The sequence below is a fragment of the Anomalospiza imberbis genome, chromosome 15, assembly GCF_031753505.1.
Source record: "Anomalospiza imberbis isolate Cuckoo-Finch-1a 21T00152 chromosome 15, ASM3175350v1, whole genome shotgun sequence".
NCBI classification, from domain to species: Eukaryota; Metazoa; Chordata; class Aves; order Passeriformes; family Viduidae; genus Anomalospiza; species Anomalospiza imberbis.
In genome coordinates, this window is record NC_089695.1 from 6,944,743 (window position 1) to 6,968,001 (window position 23,259).

General features: G+C 36.7%; 1 protein-coding gene across 2 annotated transcripts in view; it reads right to left on the reverse strand.

The window, feature by feature from the left end:
- Positions 1-485: 485 nt before the first annotated feature.
- The window catches only part of GABRG2 (gamma-aminobutyric acid type A receptor subunit gamma2), a 65,042-nt gene continuing 42,268 nt past the window's right edge, over positions 486-23,259 (reverse strand). Inside the window, exons 7-10 of one of the 2 annotated variants that reach the window (XM_068205652.1) lie at positions 7,035-7,187; positions 5,288-5,493; positions 3,437-3,460; positions 486-2,012 (exon numbers count right to left, since the gene is read on the reverse strand). In XM_068205652.1, the coding sequence (XP_068061753.1) occupies positions 1,737-2,012; positions 3,437-3,460; positions 5,288-5,493; positions 7,035-7,187 (659 nt within the window). In that variant the 3' untranslated portion in view covers positions 486-1,736. The remainder of the gene's footprint in view (positions 2,013-3,436; positions 3,461-5,287; positions 5,494-7,034; positions 7,188-23,259) is intronic. The other variant, XM_068205653.1, reaches the window with a different exon arrangement.

Sequence of the window (23,259 nt, forward strand, 5' to 3'; positions counted from 1 at the left end):
CTCATCACAGAAAAACTGGAGTTGAGTGCAGTAGTTTTATTGAAAAAGTCCACAGGTGTGTGCAATTCCTTTATTAAAATGTTTTCAAATACATTGGACTAGGAGCAATTGATGATCAAGAGATATCCCTTTTTTATACATTTTTATTTCCAAAACTATACAGACATTGGAAAACTTTCCTTTTCCTCCATTTCAATTAATAATAATTCTGTAGTGATAAGCTATAGGTCTCCCTTTTCAAGCTGCAAGCCCACTTTTCTGGAGGTGGCATTTTGCATCTTTGACAATTAAAAAAAAAAACTGTCAGTCATATTTACATGTGCTTAAGGTTGCATAATTGAGCATCATACAGGTTCTGAAAACCAATGGTTTTCAAGATTCACTCAGGTGGGTTGAAGGTTTTAAATACATACATAGCTGCATACATGTGATTTAGTAGCCGAGACACCCTCTGTTCCCTTTTGTTTTTGAGGCTATCTATAAACTCTGTGCTAGCCATGGTAAAGGTTAGTTTTAGTAAAGGTACTCACCGAGAGAAAGCAGCACTGACAACAACTACAGCTGATCAAAGACATGAATGGGCAGAGAATTGTGTGTGTATATACAATAGAAGGACTAATGTTTCGAAATTAACTTGAAGCTCTTATGTAAAAATAACATCCAGAATAAAAGCTATTTCCTGTACTGGATTAAAGAATAAAAGACCCCCACAAACACTTGTGTAAGGAACAAAATGGAGCTCAACATGGGAAAAGAACAATGGAAGCACATGGATTAAATTCGGAAGCTGATCTTGCAATGTATAATTACTGGAGATTCAGCTGAAATATAGCAACATTATCAATGGGAAATGAAAGCTACAACTGCAAAGGACACATACATTACACTTTATGAGCTATTATATTGGCCAAACAGATTTGTCTATATTATTTAGTTGAATCCTTAAGGCTTCTCTAATATCTTGCATGACAGTGTTGTCTGCTTGGATCTTCCATGCATGAGGGAGAGGGGCAATTTTTCAAGAAAAGAGAAAATAAGGTTTGTCCACATTTCAATTACAATAGCACATCCAGAGACACAAAATAAAAGACAAAACTTTATAGTACCTTTTTTTCATTTATTTTGGCCCCCAAAAGATGCATGCACTAGGCTTTATGTACTATAAGGTATTGAAATATTTACAGCATTGTACATGTGCTCTTAAAGGGATGGCAAAGGGAAAGGTCTGTTTTCATCTTGGTGGGAGTAGAAGTTAATTTTCCTAGCTTAATAATACCTATTCAAAGTGAGAGATGACTCTTCCAAAAAGAAAAGCCCACAGAGAATAAAGCTATAGCATAATTATAGCCAATGTTAACAAACTGTACAGCACTTTACCTGGGAATTCTCCTCTCTCTCACTCCTGTTTGGAATCACAGTATCAACTATTAAGTGATGTTGCTATGCTCCCGTTGTCCTGTTTGCCCTGTTTCTCTCTATTCCAGCAGGTATAGGTGTATATTACCTATTGACATGACTTTATTTTTAAATTATTTTGGCATGTGGAATGGACATGTAATTCACAATAACCTAATGGCAATTTTTGGATGAATGATATGACTGATATTTACGGGATTATGGCACTAAAGAATTCAGACCACTATAAAGCGCATCATATATACTTCAAGTGGATTTAGGAAACCATCTCTCTAAGAAATTCAGTGAGTAAGGCTCATATCACTGATTTCCCACTGCTTTTAAAGGTACAGATATGATACCCAATAGACCAGGTTGAACAAGCAGAAGGCAGTTGGGAAGAAGATGCGGGCATAGGAGTCCATTTTGGCAATGCGGATGTGTATTCTGCCGTGCCTCCACGCCCCCGTCCGACAATCCTCAAAGCAGCAAAAAAAACTGGCACAGTCCTTGCCATCGAGACACTCATACCCATACTCCTCATCCCTTTCTTGGAGGTGTGTAGCATTGTTCATTTGAATAGTAGCTGATCGGGGGCGGATGTCAATAGTAGGTGCCTAAGGTGGAGTAGCAAAAGAAGAAAAAGATGGTAGAGGGAGAAACTTTGTTATTATCACCAGACCAGATGGGGATGATGGTCAACATGTGCATGATGGTTCTGTGGGGGTACATGGGAAACTGCTGAGGTGTTCTAGTGGTGATATTATCTTGAACTTACTAAAGCAGATGCATCATACCCTTTAGAGGAAAGCAGCACAACCCAATCTAAAGTTAACAGCTATGGGAAATTAGCTTCAAAGCTAAACTGAGTAAACATGAGAGGTTAAATGAACATCCAGGAATGTAATTGATGGTATTTTGAGTTTTTTGTTTTATAGTTTATGTAGCTGCTTGATATCTGAAGGCAATTTGTGTATTGCACATGAAAGGAACCGAATCAATTGGAAATGCAGGATTTTAAAAGGGGTGGTTCATGTTGAGAAAAAAGAGTATGTATACATAGGAAAAAGGCAAAACCTAGGTTTTTGAATAAGATTAAGAGAATCTCTATAAGACTCTCCAATTATTTGAATATTTGCAGCTTACCACCTACTAATGTTCACCAACTAGAAGGTTCAACATGTTCTGAATTTTATATAGTAGCTGTACATGTATATATACATACATATAATTTGAATGAATTGAGCAAGTTAAGTATTTAAAACCCATTCACTGGGTGAATGCTGGGATGATAGGCATTGAAATTTCATGCTGATAGTTATTAGGGAAACATAACTCCATTCCGTAAGTATGTAAATTCAATGTAATTTATTTATGCTGCTTCTTTCCCCCCTGCTCCCCCCCACCCTTAAAAATTTTTAAAAATAAAATCTCTGCATTTCTGAATAGACATAAGGTTTTGATATGGAACACAGCTAGATATGTTAGCTAATTTTCTAAGTGTGTTGATCCAGTGACAACATTAAAAATCTATGCATCTTAAACCCTTTCAAAACTCTGACTTTTTTTTTTGTGTAATGAACAGCATTTGAGTAATTGATTGAGTTTTTTTCAGGTCAATATCAGAACAGATTTGGCTTTATAATTAGGAGTGAAATCACAAACGTTAAAAATCCAGGGTCAGAGTTGAGTTCTAAAAGGGTGCATTGCAGATTTTAGGCTAGCTGGTGCTATTGGATCCCATGGCAAACTGAGAGAGAGGAGCAGAAACGTGTTAACGTTAAACTCTCTTAATTCATGTGATCCAATAATGTTGGTCACTCCTGAACTTAGGTAAGTTCAGAACCATAGTGGTATTTGGGCTGCTGAATCAACTCTACAAATTGTTTACAAATTTGTAACCATTCTACTTAATCAGTAAGTAGCTTGAGTAGTTTTCTCATTAATTAAAAGACCAAACAAAACACCCCTCTCATCTAAGCTCTAATAGTTAAATTCAGCAGTTGCATGCAGTGAATTTCCATTCCAAAAAACATTATACCTTGAAGGAAAACATCCGAAGAAGCTTTCATTTTGTAGACAGAAAAGAGAATCAGAGGGTTTTGTTTTAAATTAAAGAAAGGAAAAAAAGAGACAAAAATAATGTAAATTAAAAATATGTTTCTAAAACACAGTAAGTCAAAAATAACTAAATTTATAGAGAGATTGGGCTCACAGCAATTTAAACAAGTTTCTGTAACATAAAATCCCCCACATTTTCCACTTGTCACTGTCTTGTTTACATCCAGGCCAAAGACATAAGATATCAAACTCCTGTTAGATTTTCATATCCTGAGGGAATGCTAGTCTTTTATGCTGATCTGTTTTGAAAGAGACCATTCACAATTTATAGAAGCACCTTTTAGAAAGAAGACTTTTTACCTACAGACTGTGCCCTGAATACTCTACTTTTATGGTTTTTAGACTCTGTGATTAGGATTCTGGCAAGCATTTACAGTTCTATTTCTTCCCAGATGCTCACAGATAAGCAATGTAAAGAACAAGTTATTCCTCCTCATGTGGATGCCTTAAAGTGAAACAATTAAATCTGAGGTACATTTAGTTTTGCTCCTTTACCTGACTGCATAAGACAAATGCACACAGACACTTCTATGTCCATCTATCACAGGACACATCACTTTATCATTTTACATTTTTTACAGTCTACCTCTCAGCAGCTTTAAAACTTGAAATTATAGGAATAGTATGTAGTGATAGGTTCCTTAACTGCTATTTTTTCTTATCTCCATTTTTGTGATGTGTTTTAAAACTAAAACAGAATACCTTCAAAACTCCTTGGACATTTTAGCAGAGCAAATACAAATTACTTTATTCTTTGTTACATGCCTGAAATGGAGATGAAAATACTCTTTATTAACGTTAACCATTTTTCCTTCACATTTTTCACTCTTTGGTTGGTTTAAGGGTTTTTTTTTTTCTTTTGTTTGTTTGTGGGCTTTTTTTTTTTTTTTTTTTTTGCTTTATTGGGAGTTTTTGGGTTTGGGGATTCTTGTTATTTTCTTGTGGGTATTTTTTTTAATTTTTGTTATTTTCTTGTGGGTATTTCTTTTTTTTTTTTTTTTTTTGGTAGATGATTAGGCTTAATGTTTTAGAGCTGCTAAACAACACATTTATCGGCTCAGTTGCCAAAGGCAAGGAGAAATCTGTCCTGGACAAAATAAGCATCAAATTCTCTCCCTGTCTGGGTAAAAGCCCAAATCACTACTGAGGGTATTTCCAGGATATTTTAATTCTTGCTATTATACCCATTATTTTTACTATTGGGTTGCATATATCCATAAGTATCATTATAAACTACTGTAAAATCACTTTCTAAGGCAGAAAAGTAGATAAATAAGGTAAGAAATATAAGAAGAAGAATTTAAGGAAGCAATGGAAAGAAAACAGATGCTAAGTGGAAGCTGGAAAAAGCACACCAAAGTTTGAATATAAAAGTTTAAATGTAGTCCTGGTAAGCAAGGTAGTCATGTCAATAATGTGGAAATAAGCTAAAGGCATGGAATATCACTAATACTAATATAGAGAAACTGAGATATTTCCTGTAAAGAGATATATTTATAGCATAAATAATGGCTTTTGGTAGTTGTGGTTTGCAGAACACTTTGGTTAAAAAGATCTTTACCCTAAGAAATTAGTTCTTCTGGCATCCAGAAAGCTGTAATATATGAGCTTTTGATTCTCAAAGTGAATATTTGCATTCCTATTGTTATGAAGGATGGGTATATGGGTAATAGAGAAGTATGAAAAAAAGGGACAGTTATAAAGAGGGATTTAAATACTCTCTCAGAAAAACTAATTAAATTTTAGGCCTTGCTGGTACAAAGATACATACTGGGTTTCTCTTCTTTTTGTCTTTATCCTTGCTTGGCTTTCTGTTGCTGACAAAGTAATGCAAAGTTCCATATTCCACCAGTGCAGAGAACACAAAAATAAAGCAGACTGACACAAAAAGATCCATGGCTGTCACATAGGAGACCTTGGGAAGAGATTTACGAGCAATTGTACTTAGGGTGGTCATTGTCAGGACTGTTGTAATTCCTAGTAGATAGATAGAAAGAAAACAGAAATAACATTACTTCAAGTAGCAAACTGATTTTGCCACTGTGATTGGTTTTGAAGTGTGCCTGGAGTTCAAACACACAGCAGAAGTATGCAGTAGCACATTCTAGCAGTAAAATGTCAGTTCAATGGGAGCTTAGAGGATTAACAGGGGTAATGCAACATTTTTGCATGGTCACTGCCAGTGTTGCTCTGTAGAGTACTTTGGGTAGATTAATTCTAAATTTAATTTAAGGTTTTGGTTTTGTAGTTTACTTCTGGGGAGTTTTTATTTTTATTAAAAATTGAAGTTTAGGGTTTGTATGCTCAAGTGATTAAAGGGAGCAAGAGAAAGATCTTCAAAAGAGAAGTACTGTGACATGCCTCACCATCCCTTCCCTTTCAGAACATTATTGCATGGACTGCGATGTGAAAAGTGTTTAAAAATGCATCAGAACAGTTAAAAATCTCCCACATGTTTTATGGCAAATTTCACACTGTTGGTTTTACCTTACTGATGCAAATTGACTAATTTTCAACAGAGGGACAAGTCTGTTTTTGTATCTAGCTAAAATTTAAAATAATAGCTGAATGCCTTTATTAATTTTGTACTTCTTTAAAGCAGATTTTATAATCTCTTTTTAAAGAGGATGTGAATAAAAACCAATTAAATGCTTAAAGCTTTCTTTTATGGAATCCACTGGTCCTCTGTTATGCTCTTCCTAGGGAGCCTGGAATGAAAATTTTGTACCCTATTTTACACTCCAGTGCGTGCTCTGTGCTGTGGTTCTGTGAAGAAATTAAAATGCAGAAGGAAAACCTGAAATAATTCTCACTTGTGTGGATTTAATGTAGAAGCAGAAAATGTGTTAAAGTTTCTCTAGCTGAATGTTTCTGCTTTGTTATTTCTTACTGTTACAGCTGCTTTGCACAAGCAAGATTAATTTGGTCTCTTAGTTTATTTGTGGAGCAGTTGCTAAATGTGTAGAAATTTCTAATTCTGATTAATTGCATGTCACATTTTCATGTATAAGATTTTGGATACCACCAAATTCGGTGGATTTTTTTTTTTTTTTTTTTTTGCCTGAAGTCTTGATTGTTGGTTTCTAAAGTGGTCATGGTGGTACATTCTCCCCTTGTTACCTCTTGGACATACAGCCAGAAAGGTGGACTCCTTCTAGGTTATTATTTGTGTTGCCAATCACGGTGATATGGAAATAGAACAAGTGAAACTAATGCATCCTGCCTCTAATCCAGCTGTGTGTCCCCATCCTCTTGATGTTTATAAAAATTCTGCTTTAATCAGAAAAAATGTGAAAGCTTTTATTGTTGACAATCTGCAATAGTCAGAATCTGACATGATGAAAAGGAAGAGATGCAAATATAGCTCAGTCTGTGTTATTCCTTGGAAATTACTGCATTCCTCTAAATGTGGAGAGTTCGTGTGAAGTTGTCTTGTTCTCATATTTACAAACTGGTGATCTGCAGAGGTGTCAATTAAACATCAAAATGCTTGAAGAACACAGGAAAGATAAACTCACCCAGTGATGTTCTGGCTGGAACTGCATCCTTATTAATCCAGAAAGAGACCCAGGACAAAACAACGATGAGTGTGCAGGGAATGTAGGTCTGAATAGTGAAATAACCCATTCTCCTGCTCAGATTAAAGAAGACAGACATGACTACATAGTCTCCTGTAAAACAAAAGCAGAACAAATAGAATAATATGTTAGAAAACCAACACAAAATTTGCATGTAAGGGCTAGGGGCTTCCTATTCCACATCTGGGCTGTGTGTGCATAAATATAAAAGTGATTGACCGAATGTACTGGTGGCAAATACACATATACAACTTCAACACAGCTCTAGCTCAAGAACCAGTGGATTTTCCACACTAAGAAAATTAGCAGTCATGCAGATTCACTCGGGGAACTTTGCTGTATGATTTCAAGGGTAGCCTGCCTTGCAGAGCAGGACTTCTATGTAAGTAATTCCTCATAGCCACCCTGCCTGCTATGATCCACTTGCAGCAGCCCAGGGTGTGGTGGGGGTCTAGCCTTCCTCCAGTGTCTGTGCACACATTAGGGTGCTCCCAGCTGCACTCTCAAGTGTCACATGCTTTCAGATGTACTTCCTAAATTTTTCATGTTCTTAACTATTCTTCAGGCCTATGCTGTGTCAGTAATTTTTTTAAATTTTCCTGCTGATCTTCTGTTGTATTTTCTCCTGTTAAATGATTTGAAACCACATTTCCGAAGTGACCCCAAAAGCTGGGCTAGAAGTTACTCAGGTGTACATAACACATCATTCTTATTCAGTAGTTTGTGACAGTCTTTTCAGGTTCTCTTCCCCTCTCAAATTAATTCCACCTGGGTTCAGGAACACAGCAAAGCTTTAGTTTTCGATCTGGCCTTTTTTTTAGTTTTGAGGGTTTTTTTTTGTTTTGTTTTTGGTTTTTGTTTTGGGTTTTTTTTGGTTCATTGGTACTATTTGTGGGTTTTTTGTTTTGTTTTTGTTGGGGTCTTTTGTTGTTTTTGCTTGTGGGGTTTTTTTCCTAAAGAAAGAAAATCCCTAGTTCTTACCTTTACTTCAGATTACAGCACTCCTGGGAAAAATATTGATTGCAAAGGAGCTACAGAACCACAGGGTACAAAGACTTCATTGCAATTCAGTGAAACGTTTCCATTAGCCTAGAGAGCCTAGTGGACACAGGATATGATTTGCAAATATAGAGTGAGCTAGTTTTCCAGCACTATCAAAGAGTCTCTGTGGCTAATGCAAGTTCTGCTTAGATCAGTACCTTTAGTTAAAATTGAGTTCCTTCTTTTCTGGCATAAAAAATTTAAATTTCTCCCAGAATAATCCCTTTGAACCTGACCACAGAAGAAACTTCAGCAATATTTTGCATCTTTTTTTTAACTTTTTAACTTGAATGTCCATATTCCTGGGATTGACTGGCTTTAGTTTAATTATATTATTTCATAATTAAACCAAAAACATAAAGCCCCCAAATTTTAGATATGCAGTTTTTAAGGTGCTACCCCTGAATATGAGCAAACAAGTGTAATAAGTACAGTCTGATGATTTCCTTAGGTCACAGATATCTCTGTATTGTATGTGCATGTCCTTCATATACCAAAAAAGTCCAACCAACCTATAAAAAAAACTAGCACTCATCAGCAGCACTGCAAAGCTGAAGCCATAAAATTACAGTATTACTCATTCTTCATCTCTCTGGATCATATATTAACTTCCCAAGGAATGATTATTTTTTCAGTTTTTAGAATTATCCTTTTATTCATTCACCATCATATATGCTATTAATAGCATTGCTATTTCTATTTTATTCTGCTATGATATGGCAGAGATCACTTTAAGTAGTAACTGGTTTACTTCCATGCAAATATTTTTAAAGAGAAGGATTTCATGCTCACTGTTATTATATCAATTTAATGGGACAAAGAATTTCCAGAGGAGATTAAATATAAACCCAATACAGATTAGAACATTAAATGTGCCAAAGACCCAGAACTGAAGTTTAAAAATTAGATGTTTTATTGTTGTTCTTGTTTCTTTCTACTGAAGTTCCAACTGCTATGGGCTCTTTTGGAGTAGATGAGTGATGTACCAGATCCCAGGCAACTACTTACTCCTTATGTTTTGTCCTAAAATTGCACAGGTCTTTTTGCCCAGCTGTTTGGCAGCTGTAGCCCTTCTGCCCTGAAAATATCAGACTCCAGTATAAAAGCCAGAACTTTCCCACAGGTATTAGAGTTAAATCCAAAACTCAGCACCTGTGCTGAGAAGAGGTAAATAGAGATGATCTAGACCAAGGCATAGTGCAAGCCCTCCCTCACACACTGTCCTTGTTCAGCAGCTGTGTGTGCAAACCCAGCCCAGGGGTGCTGTGGTTACCGTATGAATACCATCTGTGGGTGTAGAGAGCGAGCATCCTCAGCCCTTCTATTTTATAGACTATTTACAAATACTACTTTTTTTTTTTTGTTTGGTTTTAGTGGTGATCCCCTGGTGTCAGTGGAGACGTGTCCGGATTTTTCCCTTAACCCAAGGAATGCTTTTTATAGTTTTAGTTTTACAATATCGCATGCATTATTTTAATTGTTTTTGTTGTTGTTCATAACATAAACCATAAGACCTTTTAAAACATAAAACAAACTTGTAAAGGCCTTAGTCCAGTTACTGGCAGTGAAACAGAGCTTTGAATTCTCTGTCATCTTGAAGGTGCACTTGAGAGGGCAGCTCATTTTGATAGAGCATTGACTGTCCACAGAACATTTGCCACACAAGCTGGAGACACTCTAGGTGCAAGTGTTTCATATCTAATCAAGCAAAATTTGCCCTGCTTTTCTTGTTTCTTTTACTTTTCCATCTATTTTTTTTAACGCATAACTTCATAAGCAAAAATGTTTAGAAAGAACATCTCTCTGCTAACAGGTTCCAAAAGTTCAGAAGCAATATAATTGTTGTAGGACTTTTCAACCCTTAAAAATAACATTACACATTCCTTTATGCAAACAAAGACTTTCTTCCCTGATACTTGCAATAAAAAAATCCAAACTACTCCAGAACTATATTTGTAGGAAACTCTATCAGTTTCTGTTATTTAAAAGTTGCAGCATTGTTCTGACAGACCTTACTTCTCGTGCACTGTAGAGTCAGAAATGTTTAACTGAAAGCTCAAGGAAATAAGAGACTATATATATTTTATATGAGTTTTAAAGTTTCTACTAATGGAGAAGTTAAATCAGGGGAAGTAAAAACTTCAGTGTCAACTGTAACTTGCCAGGCAGCGTGGAATTGACCAATGTGAAGAGTCACTCAAGGATGTGTAAATTCTTTTCAATTACTAATCTTTCTAATCTGAAAGCCTGTTGATGCTGCAGACACTGTTGTGTTATGGTATGTTTCAGATCCTTACAAAATAAAGGAATAATGCTAATATTTTACCTTGATTTCTTGGGGTTTTGGGAAGTGGGATGTACAGATGACTTTTTTTTTTCGAGGTAAAAGAAAAACAAATGGAATTTAGGAATTGCCAAGACAAAGCAAGTTAATAATTCTGTAATGTACTTAATATCTCTTCTAGTCTTGAAGTAATATGTTCTGGTTTTGTCTGGGACAGGGTACATTTTCTTCTGAGTAGCTGGCATTTAGCGTAGAATGATGTTGATGCCACACTGATGTTTGTTGGTGCTAAGCTGTTTTTACCCCGAGTTCAGGAATTTTCTGTCTCATGCTCTGCAGGTGAGTTGCTGCAGAAAAAGCTGGGAGGGTGCATAGCCAGGACATCTGACCCAAACTGGCCAAAGGGGTATTCCACACCCTGGGGTGTCTTGCCCAGTACATGAACTGGGGGAGTGGGCTGGGAGCTGCCAGTCACTGCTTGAGGACGGGCTGGGCATATCAGTGTTCGGAAGTGACCAACTACATCGTGCATCACCTGCTTCTCTTGGGTTCTGTCACTTTCTTCCCTTTTCGGTGCAGTTCTAATTAGTGTTATTTGCATATTTCTAATAATAGTAATATTTTGTTTTAATTATTAAGTTGTTCCTATCTCAGCCCATGAGGTTTACCTTTTCTTTCTGATTCTCCTCCCCACTGGGGTGGGTGGGGAGTGAGTGAAAAGCCACATGTACTCAATTGCCAGCCAGGGAAAATTGTGACAATAATGAGATAAGGAAAAGAGGACTAAGTGGTGGAATGCTCCAGAGAAGTATCTTGCTGGGATTGCCAAGTTTACTTAAGTGATGTTGGAATAATATAACAGCAGGTCTTCTGAGATTTTGAATAACAAAAGTACTCTGAACATACAAAATAATGCAAGACCTAAAATGTGAAGTTTAGGGCTCAGTCTTAGTTGTCACAACACATACATCCAAAACCTGAAATGCATTAAGTCCCCTGTGGAACATGAACTTGACAGTGCTTTGCTTTAATCACATCTTTCACAATGCAATCTTGCCCTGGCCCTGTTTTTATCCAGATTTGGTTTATTTTCTGGCTCTATTCATGCACTTCTCAGCTCTTTAGCTGAGACCAGCTTAAATACTCTGTTATTTTCAGATTACCTCTGTGCCTCAGGTGATTTTTCACTCCTGGTGTGATGTCTGCATGAAGCTGTCAAACTAAGACATTAGTTTAGTAAAAAATGGCCAGACTTGATCCTCAGCACAATGTCATTTATTAGTCCTCACTTGGCAAATTTATAATCTTTTCATTATTACTTCATCTTCTTTCCTTGAGCTCTCTCTTGTTTGTCCAATATTGTCTACTGCAGCAAGAAAGCTTCTCAGACTGCCAGATTGCTTTTTGGAGTACTAATACACTTTTGGAATTTTCTAGAAATTAACGATAATGCAATCTGGCAGTGTCTTTGTAAGACAACATGCTTAAGCACTCAACGTTTGACATCGTGATTAAAAGATTTTGGATTACTTAGCCTTTCACCAGAGACCTTACTTTCCTATCATCTGTTCTGAAGTAAATTTCTATTACATGTGTCTAGAAAATAACACCTCCATAATTTTCAATTTTTAAAGAAATACAACATTTCCCTGGAAAAAATAATCTTATTACACTGAGGAGTATAAAAACTGATCCTTCATATATTTAGACCCTTCCTCTCTTTCTCTGAATATACACATTTCTCCTATTCATTTGTAGTAATCTGTGTTTGTATCTGCATATAGACAGACATAGTCTTCATCTGGAGATACAAGTTAACCAGTTTCTTCAATGACATATATTTAAACCAGAATGCAATCCCTCAGGAAAATGGAATCCAGGTCACATTTATCATCAGGTATAAATGATCATATCATATTTTCTACTAAGTGCATATTCCTCCCAATTATGTGAGGAAGATGAAGAGATGCAGAGCAGTGGTCTGACTTGAGACACAGCATTTTCGTGCTGCCACACTGTTGAATATTTCTCTTGGGGCACACAGAGGAAGTGCATGAACCTTAAGTCATTTCCAGAGTAGGAGATAATTTGACTAATGCACCAGTATTCAATGCTTGTGACCTTAGTAAACCCTTGCAAAAGGTTTTATTTCTAACAGTCCTGTTCCATCCTAATTTACACAGGCTCATAACAGTCTGTATGAACTTTGGAAATTGTGGTCTTCCTCCTACCCTACACCTGTGTGACATAGTGATTTGAATACCAGGATTCTGTTCTACAGTAGGGGAAGTGAATTCCTGATTTGAGGAACCATCTGTGCATGTGTGCTGGCCTAGGTCCCAAAGGTTCAATAGAAGGAATTAGTCGTGCCAGGAAGCACAGCCAGGGGGAATGTACACCGTACTTAAGTGATTTAATCAGCTCAGTGGGTGTGATCCTTCATTGCTCCCTGGTTGAAGAGTCGTTTATACCTGTGCAAAGCGAATGGGGAATTACACCCATTAGTGCTCTCTTTATGCATGCTTAAGTGACTGTGCAAAATGTGAGGTACTGGGAGAAAAGCCTCCAAATTGTACTCAGAAGTGATTTGGATGCTAGTGCAAATGCAAGAGAAAAGAACAGCTTTATAACACCACAAGAAATTGGTGTCTTAATTATAGTTCAGGTAGCAACACTTAGAGCCAAGATTATCTCACACTTAGTATTATGAGGATTCTTTTTGTTGTTTAAAACACTGCTGGATTTAAATTATTAAAAGAACAGCAGAAGAGCTTCAAAAATCATATATTGGCCACAGAGTCGATTTACTTGTATGTGTTATTTCATTCTCAGATGGTTTTTGACTGGGGAAAACTCAGTGTTTCATTTCTGTTAAGCATATGGGATTTTGAACAGGGAAATTCAACTAGGTGAAGGGCTGGCCTTGTAATGGGTTCACATTATTAAGTCATTCATGGCTAACTTAAAAGCTTTGGAAAACAGTGATTGTGCACATAGACATGTCCATATGGATAAGGTTTTTAAGAGTTTATAAGAAGACTTTATTTCTCTCTGTTTCTTACAAAGCTACACACCATTCTGAATGGCAGAAACAGAGTGGCTCTCTTCTCAAACTGTGTTTGTTCCTTTATATATTCTACTACCTAATATCTCCAGAATTCCTCTGTGCTGCTGAGAGTTTACAGCACATGAGCTCATCACCTCATGCTGACTCCAGGGTATCAGGAGTTTTATTGTGGAGATCTTCTCCCTGAGTAATGCCAAGTCTTCTACCCCAGGGTCTGAACAGGATTTGAGTGTTTAGTTACCTTAAATATTTTGTCAATGTTTAGTAGTATAAAAATCAATGTCTGTTTCAGTAATTCTGATAATGCTTATAATGTAGAGCCTTATGTGTTCAAAATTTTAAAATCTGTGGAGAAAAAAAAATACATAGCAGAACATTTGTAATGAATCAATAATTGCCAGCAAAAACTACCAAATACCTTTATTATATCCTTTTAAAATCTGACGTTTTTCTCCACTACAAGAATTTGTTAAACAGCCAAAAAAAAAGTGAGCTAGGAGAAGAGAAATGCATTATCCAAACTGTCCCAGAACTTCTAGCCATCATCTGCTCCTTAAGGACAGATTAAATGACTAAAAAAAAAAACTAGGATTGGTGTAGGTTACAGATTATATGGTATGTAATAGACACATTTTTGTTAGTGCAGCAAATACCGACCACCTGGTTCCTACAGACAGAGATGCACCCACTGTCCAGATTCCCAATGGGCTTTTATCCCATAAATTTACACAGAAACCATACAGAGAGGAGCAAGCACTTTTTAAAATGTTTGCTTAAAGAGACATGTGAAAATAGATATACAAATGGAACCTTTTCTCAAAATTACTTCATATAAACAACTATATAAAAAAATGACACGCTTCTAGATGGGAAACCCTATCCAGTTCATCTTTCTGGATGGAGTACACATAGGGGAAAAAGCAAAAACAAAACCTCGTGCCACAGGAGGGCACTGTCACCTCAGAATAGAAATGAGAAAAGCTCGCAAGTCTGCCAGTGGAAAACTGAATCTTAAAAATTTCTAATTATTCTTGCCATTGAGTGTTTATGCAAACACTGAAATGGCACAACTGACTTGCGTGGGTTTGTTATTAGAGGAGCACTTTTAAAGACCAAGCCAAGTCTTGTGTGATAGAAATATCCCCAAAGTAGCTACACTTTGTGCTTACCTTTGTGCTACAAGTAATGAATATAAACTGAATCAATTGTTAATGAAGAACTGTGGCAGCAGAATTTATCTTCTTTTCCTCATAAATACCTAATAGATACATCCTTGTTCTCTCTCTCTCTTTTGCTGTTAGCATGGCCAGCAGTCTCCTTTTCTGCTAGGAAGAGAAAACAGCTAGTGCTCTTGGCTTATTTTAAACGAAGGAATGGTAAATGGTAGTTTGATGGAATAGATGTGTTTTCTTGGGTTTAGTCATGGTACCTGGAAATACCATTAAAACAGCAGTGCATGATGTCTATGAGCATCTCCTGTAGGAACTTCTAAATCTCTCTGGTTCTTAAAAAGTTGCTGGATTAGTACAGACTATAAAAATAATAGTAAATGGCACCAAAAGGATTCAAAATGCATCCCTCTTCATTAAAAGAGGCTTGGTGCCATCTTTAGACAGGTATTCTGCAATAAGAGAAAATAACTAATTGGTAAGCTTGTGGGGCATTGCCTGTAAAGCAGCTGATTTCCTTCCCACTGTGTGACCTCCTGGCATGCTGGAGCACAGCATGGTTACCCAAAAGCTGCTGCAGGTGAAGAGAAAATGAAAGGAAAAGAAAAGAATGCGGACAAATGTCAAATCCGGTGTTGGTACCAGAGCTCTGCTCAGCAGTAGCTGAGGCAGACCCCTGCCCCCAGAAAAGGCAGGAAAAGGGGAGAATGGGAGTCATTAATCAGATCTCTCTACCAAATCAAGCAAGTATCAGACTGTGGATTACATTGTACAGTGCAGCTCTTGTCTAGGATGAGTAATCATGTAAATAGCTTAAGGTTGGTGTATTTGTCCTGATGCATTTTCATTTGGCTTTTGTGCCCATCTCTTTTCTTGCCGTGACAGGGTCTATATTTGGAGTTTTGCTGGCATTTACTGTCTTGGTGAGGGTACTGAGTCAGCTTGCAGATATGGTTCAGTGAGATGTCTTACGCTGTTACAGTGGCATAAAGAAAATAGGATATTTGTTGTAAACACACAGCTTTCTATGAGGATTCAGATTTAGCCTATTCCAGTAGTTATCTTGTGTGAAACATAAAGCGACCTAGGTTTTTTTTTTTTCCATTTTCCAACAGATCAGAAAGTTCATAAGTCTGTCAAGTTCAGTACCATGTCCTTCTAGAACATGTCACAGTGCAATGTTTTTACATATATGGCACAAAAATTATTTTGACTGAAGTGTTTGATCACTGGGAACATGACTGAATTCATTTTCATAAAGACAGGACAGAAAATTGATCACAGTACTAATTATCTCCTGATGTGTGTGAGATTTATTTGTTGCCTCATCCAGAAGTGAAAAGTCTGGGGAAAAGGTAAAACCAGAGGGAACAGTGTTCCTCAGGTATCTGACCTTGAGACCTTCTCCTTATCTCATTCTTTGCCAAATGCCCTATTAATTGGTTCTGTCCCTCACAGCCTTTTGTTCTTTCATTGACAGATTTTTAGACTGCATAAGGGTCAGAGAGTTAAAAAAATTGAGTCTCTTCCTTTCCAAAAATGCTCAATAATCTCTTTCCCTCTGAGGTTTAGCTGCGAAATACCAGTAACTGTGTCATAGAGAAGTCATAATGTGATGTGAAATAAATAGTTGCCCTTTAGGACAAAGAAAGAAAATATGCCATGGCATTGCAGGTATTTCCTTTTAACAGACTTGCACATGGAAGCAGTGCCATTCCCTACCTGACAGCTGGCATTGCATAAAAATGGGGTGAGCCATGGTCATTGCTGGTACAGCACAGCAGCTGTACCCAGTGATTTCCCCAAAAAATCTAATAATAGAAATTCTTAATATCCATTTCTAAGCTGTGATTATAGTGTGATTATGCAATGAGGTAAAACAATATTAAGATTTTGACAAAGCTTGCACTGTGGTCCATTTATATAAGATTATCTCTGGGATTCAGATAGCTTCAAGCCCGGTTTTCAATTTACATTCCAAGGGATGAATCCTAACTGCATTGCACAGCTGGATGGAGCGCAGGAGATGGGAGGAGATCTGCTTTTTTTTTTTTTTTTTTGGTGCAATTTTTAAAAAGGCAGTAAGGTATATGTCTGTGTGTTAATATATCTGACATTAAAGACCTTGATTTCCTGTGGGAGCAGGCAGAAGAGAGCTACAATTAGTTTATGTTTATGCAATGACAATCTCAGCTGATGAAACTTCTGCAAAATGAGATGAATCATTACACTCATCCAAGCAAATGAAATTTCTTTATGTATGACATGACTTTCTGCCCAACAGTTCTGGATTTTGTTTGGTCCTTGGCCACTCATTCCACTTGAAGTGCTGTTTTCTCAGTTCATTTGACAGAATGTGTTCCGTTTCTCATTACTTTCTAATTATAGGAGGAAATAATGTAATGACACTAGGCAGTAATTAAAATCTATTACTGTTGTCTGCACCTTCTCTTTGAAATCACAGAGACAAGATTTAGCCTGAGAATTTTTCATTGCTGAAAAATGTCAGTATGTGGAAATGTATTGAATGGAAACTTAGGTGTGTTTGTTTCTAAGGTTTTATCTGTGAGTGCCAGAAGTCTGAAAGGAAAATGAACATTACTGACTGTGTGTGTTTGCCCATGATATGATTTTTTTTCTAGTTCGTGACCTAATTAAAATAATTTTTTTTTTTTTTTGCTTGTCTGTGAAGGTGACTAAGCTATTACATTGGCATTAGCAAACACAGGAGGGCTTTTAGTGTTCAGGATTAGTATTCAGGTGTGACAGCAGTAATAGGTTGCAACTTCTGTGAGTGAACTGTTATGCTCCAGTGTGCAAATAATCTTCAAATTGTAGTGCCTTCTGCTCCCTTTCCCATTCCTCCTTGCCTCCATCAACCAAGGATGAGAGCTCAACATCTCATCTCTGAATGCTCAGGAGCTGTTCAGGTCCTAAAGAACCTCTTTGACTCACTGTGATAAAAAGTCCTTCTAGTTCAGAGGTTAGAAAATGTGAGGATTACAGGAAATATCAAGTAAGGAGAGAAAGTAGAGTCACCAGGCAGCAGCACCAGCTGGGGTGCTGTTCTGTCAGGAATTTTGATGTGCCTGACACATCCTGTGTCCTTGGCTTTTTTGGATATCTGGTTGCTGTCTGAATACCTCAAGAAAAGCTGTCTGCTTCAAGAAAGTTATGCACCTATAGCAGAGCTCTGTGCATGTTTAAAATAATGTCTTGCTTAATTTTGATTATTTAATCTATTGCCATTATAATACAGGTTTTGATATAATGTAGTCAGCAATGTAAACAACTAAGAAATATGTTTATATAATAAAACTTTATCTTACATATATTATATTACATATATTTTCAATGTAATATTTCATTCATTTCAAGGTATCCAGATAGTATAACCACTTTCTGACAGTATCCAAATCTGCCTGCTGCAGGGATAACTGGAAATAACTTCTGTTTCTGTACTTCAAAGCATGAAGTACAACACATCCCTGGTACTTTAGATCAAACACACTATCAGAATTATGAAATGGCATGGAATAGGGATTGTCAAAACTATGTAAATTTTATCATGTTGAAATTTGCAGCAGTTTGTGTCTGAGAAAGAGAGCACAAAATGGTGATTGTTTTATGGAGTTTTGTTTAATGGGGTGGCAAAGCACAAGATTGATACCATACCATGGGTCTACATATTTGGACTTTCTAGGCAACTCTGCAAAGGATTTGTCTGAAAAGAGAATCTGGGCAAGCCCAGGGGTAATAAGAAAAATGTAAGATATAAAAATGAGAATTAAATAAATGTGACACTCAGAAGTCTAGGTTAAAAACTGCTAATAAAAATTAGATACAGGCCGATTTGGTGAATGCCATGAGGAAAAAAAAATCAAGTATATAATAATTTTGGTCTAAATAACAACATATTGGAGAACTCCCTTGAAATTATTACTGTTTCATGAGCTTTATGCAAGTCCTGGTTGCTGAAATAACTGAACATGGCTAATGTAGTTCATTAGCACCCCTTCTCAGATTTGCTTTTATATCTTTGAGAACTGTCTTGCATGGCAGAGGCCATTTTTTAATTCCTCTGAATGCCTTTCATTTGAGGAGAAGAGGAATTTGAGGATACAGTACATTTAATCTTTGGTTTTGATGTTTCCAGTTATTTTCAGGGCCAGGAGACAGTAGTACATAACCTGAGGCTGCAATAAAACTTGATGTTTCCTTCTACTTCCTCTCCAGAGGAGAGAAGGCATGACTGCGTGGAGGCAATGTTCTGCAGGGGAGCTACAGATTTCACAGATTCATTCTGTCTGAACGCCCCAGCAGAAGAAATATTTATACAAGGAAATACCACTCAAACACCAGCATCTCACTTCCAGTGGGTGCACAGGGAGATGACTGGGAAGACAGTACCATAAACAAAGAGCCCAAGGGGTGCTGGGAGGAAGGGATACATCTGCCTTTATTGCTCAGCTTCCAGCATTAGGCAGATTTTTTTCTCTTTTTTTCTTAAGTGTTTCAATTCCATTTATTTTTATCTTCCGTTAAATATTTTGGGATACTTCATCAGCGGATATTTAGTTTTAAACCCCCAGAAAACCAATTCAACTAACCAAGAAAAGACTAAATTTTGAGTATGAGACCCTGGAAGGCAAAACATCAAAGAACAACAGTTATACAGACCAGACCCAAAGCAGGGGAGTCACCTACCAAATGTTGTGGGCTTCAGAGAGCTTAGTAAGAAAAGAAAATATCTTTGAGCACAAGAATCCAACAAAGACACATGGTAAAATGTAAATAGTCCTGTTGGAAAACACTGTAGCAAAAACCATGTCAAAGAATCAGTGTGGATTATTGATCAGGACACTGAAGCAGCAGGCAGGAGAGCTCGGGTCCAGTCCCACTTCTCTGATGGACCAGCTGTAGGACAGCTGTTTCTCTTAGCCCATGAAAGTAATTTGGAGCACTGTATTCCAAAAACATCTGGGGATTCTGCTCTAAACTCACGTGGGAAAAATTAGCAGGAATAGTTGAAAAAGGGAAAACAAGAAAATTATGTAATTACATTACATTTATGCATTTTTATACTTGTAAAACAATTTTTTGCTGGCTTCTCACATGAAAGAAAACTCAAAAATATTTGATTACTATTACTTTGTTTCCTTTGATATGAAAAAGTAACAATGTAAGTATATTCATCCAAAGAAGCAAAGTAAGATACACTCACAAATATTCCTATCTAAACCCCGAGCTATGAACTTGGTCTGAAATTTTCTGCTGTTTTCCAAACACATTTTTCTTTTAGTAGCAAGGAAAAACCAAAATTCATTCAGTTTTGTATTCATGCCTTGTCATGGTTCTGGGATGCCAGAAAAAAGCCAGACTTTATGTTTTGAAAAAGTTTTTATACAGAATGGAAACAAAATCATACCTATAAATCATAGGAAACTTCAGAAAATGGAATTTTCTAAGTAATAAAAATTGCCATACTCTGGGCCTTGCAAAAAAATAAGAGAAATAAAGGTGAGAAGTGCATGAGTGTTTTCTTATGTCATTGATGTGTAGGATTGGATGCCTGAACCTTTCACTAAAAAATGTTTCTATATTCAGAATATGATTAAACACTCGGTGATATGACTTCTCAAATGACTGTGGTAATTCTGAGCCTCCTTGTACCCTTGATTCTTAAAGGGTATTTATGAAGTTGAAGAGTAACCAAATGTTTCATTTTCTAGTTAATTACAATCTGAGTAAGTGCATAAACCAGGTAGTGATTATGCCATTGAGACAGTCCACAATTTTCTGTTTCCTTTCTCAGTGATAGATACAGCTGGCAGCAAAACATAAATGCATTTTGAACTTTTTACTTGCCTCTGTTGAATCTTGGCATAAAATGAAATTACATAGCAAAGATAATTGTGTTGCTTAAAAATTCATGGCTTTATCATAGAGGCTGTCAATTTTGAAAAGCCTGCAGACATCTGTGCACCTTTCTGAGCTCTAATACTAATTTCTTGTGTAGGAATTACAGTGTATATCTTAGTGGTCATCTTTGTTAGCAGGTGGATGTGGAAATTGGGTACATCAGGAGGATTTGCTGTTTGAATGAGTTTTAAACATTTCTGTGTATGTGTATTTCATATAAGGGGAAAGAAGGGAGAAGAATAATACATTTTTTGTCAAGTTTCAGTATTCATAGTTTTGTTGAGGTGTTGTTGTTGTTTTGCTTGTTAGTTACTGATCATAATTCTCATTACCATGGTAATCTCAATACCTGTGTGGAGCACTGTATGGTCCCTTTGTAAAACAGGAAACATATTACCTGACCTTGTTCTGAACACACTGCCCAACAGAGCTGCTGTCAGCATTCCCAGCATTGCTACTGATTTTTATTGGCTGGGTTATCTCTCTTCTACACTTGTATGTCTTGGGACTGTTTAGGAATGGGATGATTATTTTTCTTTAGACACAGACACTGGTAGAATGGCCCTTAGAAACAGTTGCCTGACAAAAGTACTGATTTCTTGGACTGTCAAGTACCAGGAAGCTTCCCACCTATGCCTGCAACCTGTAGTTTTGAGTTCATCCCTGGATGCTTTATGGCAACAGTGTAGATCATCTTAGAGTCTTTCCAAAGGTGGATGAAAGTACACTTGTTTTCCTCTAATTATTAATATATAGCTGCCTAAAACTGATGCTGAGATAGCTGTGACAGTTTTTAGCTCTAAGGGATTACTACAGTGCTCAAAAGAACAGAACTATTTGCTTCAACTTGCATGGTCTGTTAAAGGCATGTGAAGAGCAGCCTTCTGTCTCAGTGATTCCATAGCAGTTGCTACCTCCTTCGTGAGCAGAGCACTGTGTCACATAAGTGCACTCACTCCCACGTGTGCTGTGCTTTTCTCCTGCTGGACATGGGAAAGACTACACAGGAGCAGGCTGCTCCCGCTAGTAGGCATGTTTCAAGAAGGGTGCCTGCCTCATAGGATTCAGTGTAGTTACATTTTTCCATGAACTGAGCTCAATAAAAGGAATATATAAATTGCATGAAGTCATGTGTATTACAGATATTACATACAGCCATACACACATGACTTCTGCTTTTAAATTGCCACAAATCCTACATACAAAAGCTCAGAATGAAAGAAAAAATATTTCACTAGAAGCATCTGGGCCTGTGTTTAGGTTGACTTGTTTGAGGGTAACTCATTTATTGTCAACATTTTGAAAAATTTTCTAAAATCTGTTAAAACCATAGTTTAAAATCATAACATATAAAGAGATTACCAGATTCCTAGAAGAAAGTGCTCCAGAGTTCACATCTGTGATTATTAAAATATGATGTTCTTATTGTTGGGGTTTAGAACTACTTAGAACAATTTTTGATAAAAAAATGATAAATATATTTATTTTTCAATTTGAGAAGTTCTTCTAGAAGACCCTGTTGTGGAGTAGTATTTGAGAGGAAAACATGATTTTCATTCTCCTGCTATCAGTTTGCCTGAGGACAAGGCCTGCTCTGTGTGCAGATTCCAAATTGTTTCTGGTTTATTAAGTATTTTGTCTTGCAGAAACCAGGTGCAAACCTTCAGCAATGTGCAAATTAATCTTGTTCACAATCAGAGGTAGCAGCAGAAACATCCGCTGGCAAAAGTAGGTGTTGCAAAATTGTCTAAGGTGTGATTGGTGAGGAAATGAAATGGAAAAAAAACCTAGCACTAATAGAACAGTTATTTATATGCTAAGAAAGGAGATGGCAAATGTGTTTGGGTGTGTTTTTAACCTCTTTATCTTTCTAGGAGGATGTTATTGACATCAGGTAGAAAGTAAAAGTGTTGAAGGAAAGAAAAAGCCTTTAAAACCATTATCTCTTTAGCTATTAGAAGGGGAAAGAAAGGATTTTTTTAAATCAGAAAAGAAATAAAGACACTGAAGTAGAAGGACCTAGGTCATTATTAAAATAGTAAATAAATGTAGAGTTTAAAAAACCATAGAAGATGTTCAAGAAACTAAAAGTGAGAAACTATGAAAAATGGCAAACATTGAGTTGATGTTCTAAAACTGTACTTAATACCAAGAGTAAGGCCACAGACCTGCATGCAACAGGCCTGAAGGGAGGAACAGAGATAAGGAGGATGCTTGGTTTGAAGATCATGCCTCAAAAGAGACAGCTATGAATCATGAATAATTTATACCCAGTATTGCCATTTGAAGTCAAACACATCAAGCTTAGGATATGAAAAAAAATCTTTAAAGACTACAGATAATCATCTTGAAGCTTCAGTTAGCAGCCTCACAGATAGAGGTAGATCTTCTAGGTGTATGTAATCACCCTAGTCCAAATCCTACAAGGTATTTAAATGGCTCGCTCTTTTCAAGAGGAGACCTTTGAAGAACTGTTTGTTTCTCAAAGAGACATATTCAGGATAAAAGTCCACAGCTACTATAAAATTGGTTCCCCTGGGAGTCCCCATTCCATGTCGCAGTGTGTACTGCCATCCCATTGTACGTTTTCAGGCCCAGAAGTGCAACCTCTTAATACCTTCTTAATAGTGAGGTTACAAAAATGTGAATCCAATGGGTAATGTCTTTTTAAGATTTTTTTCT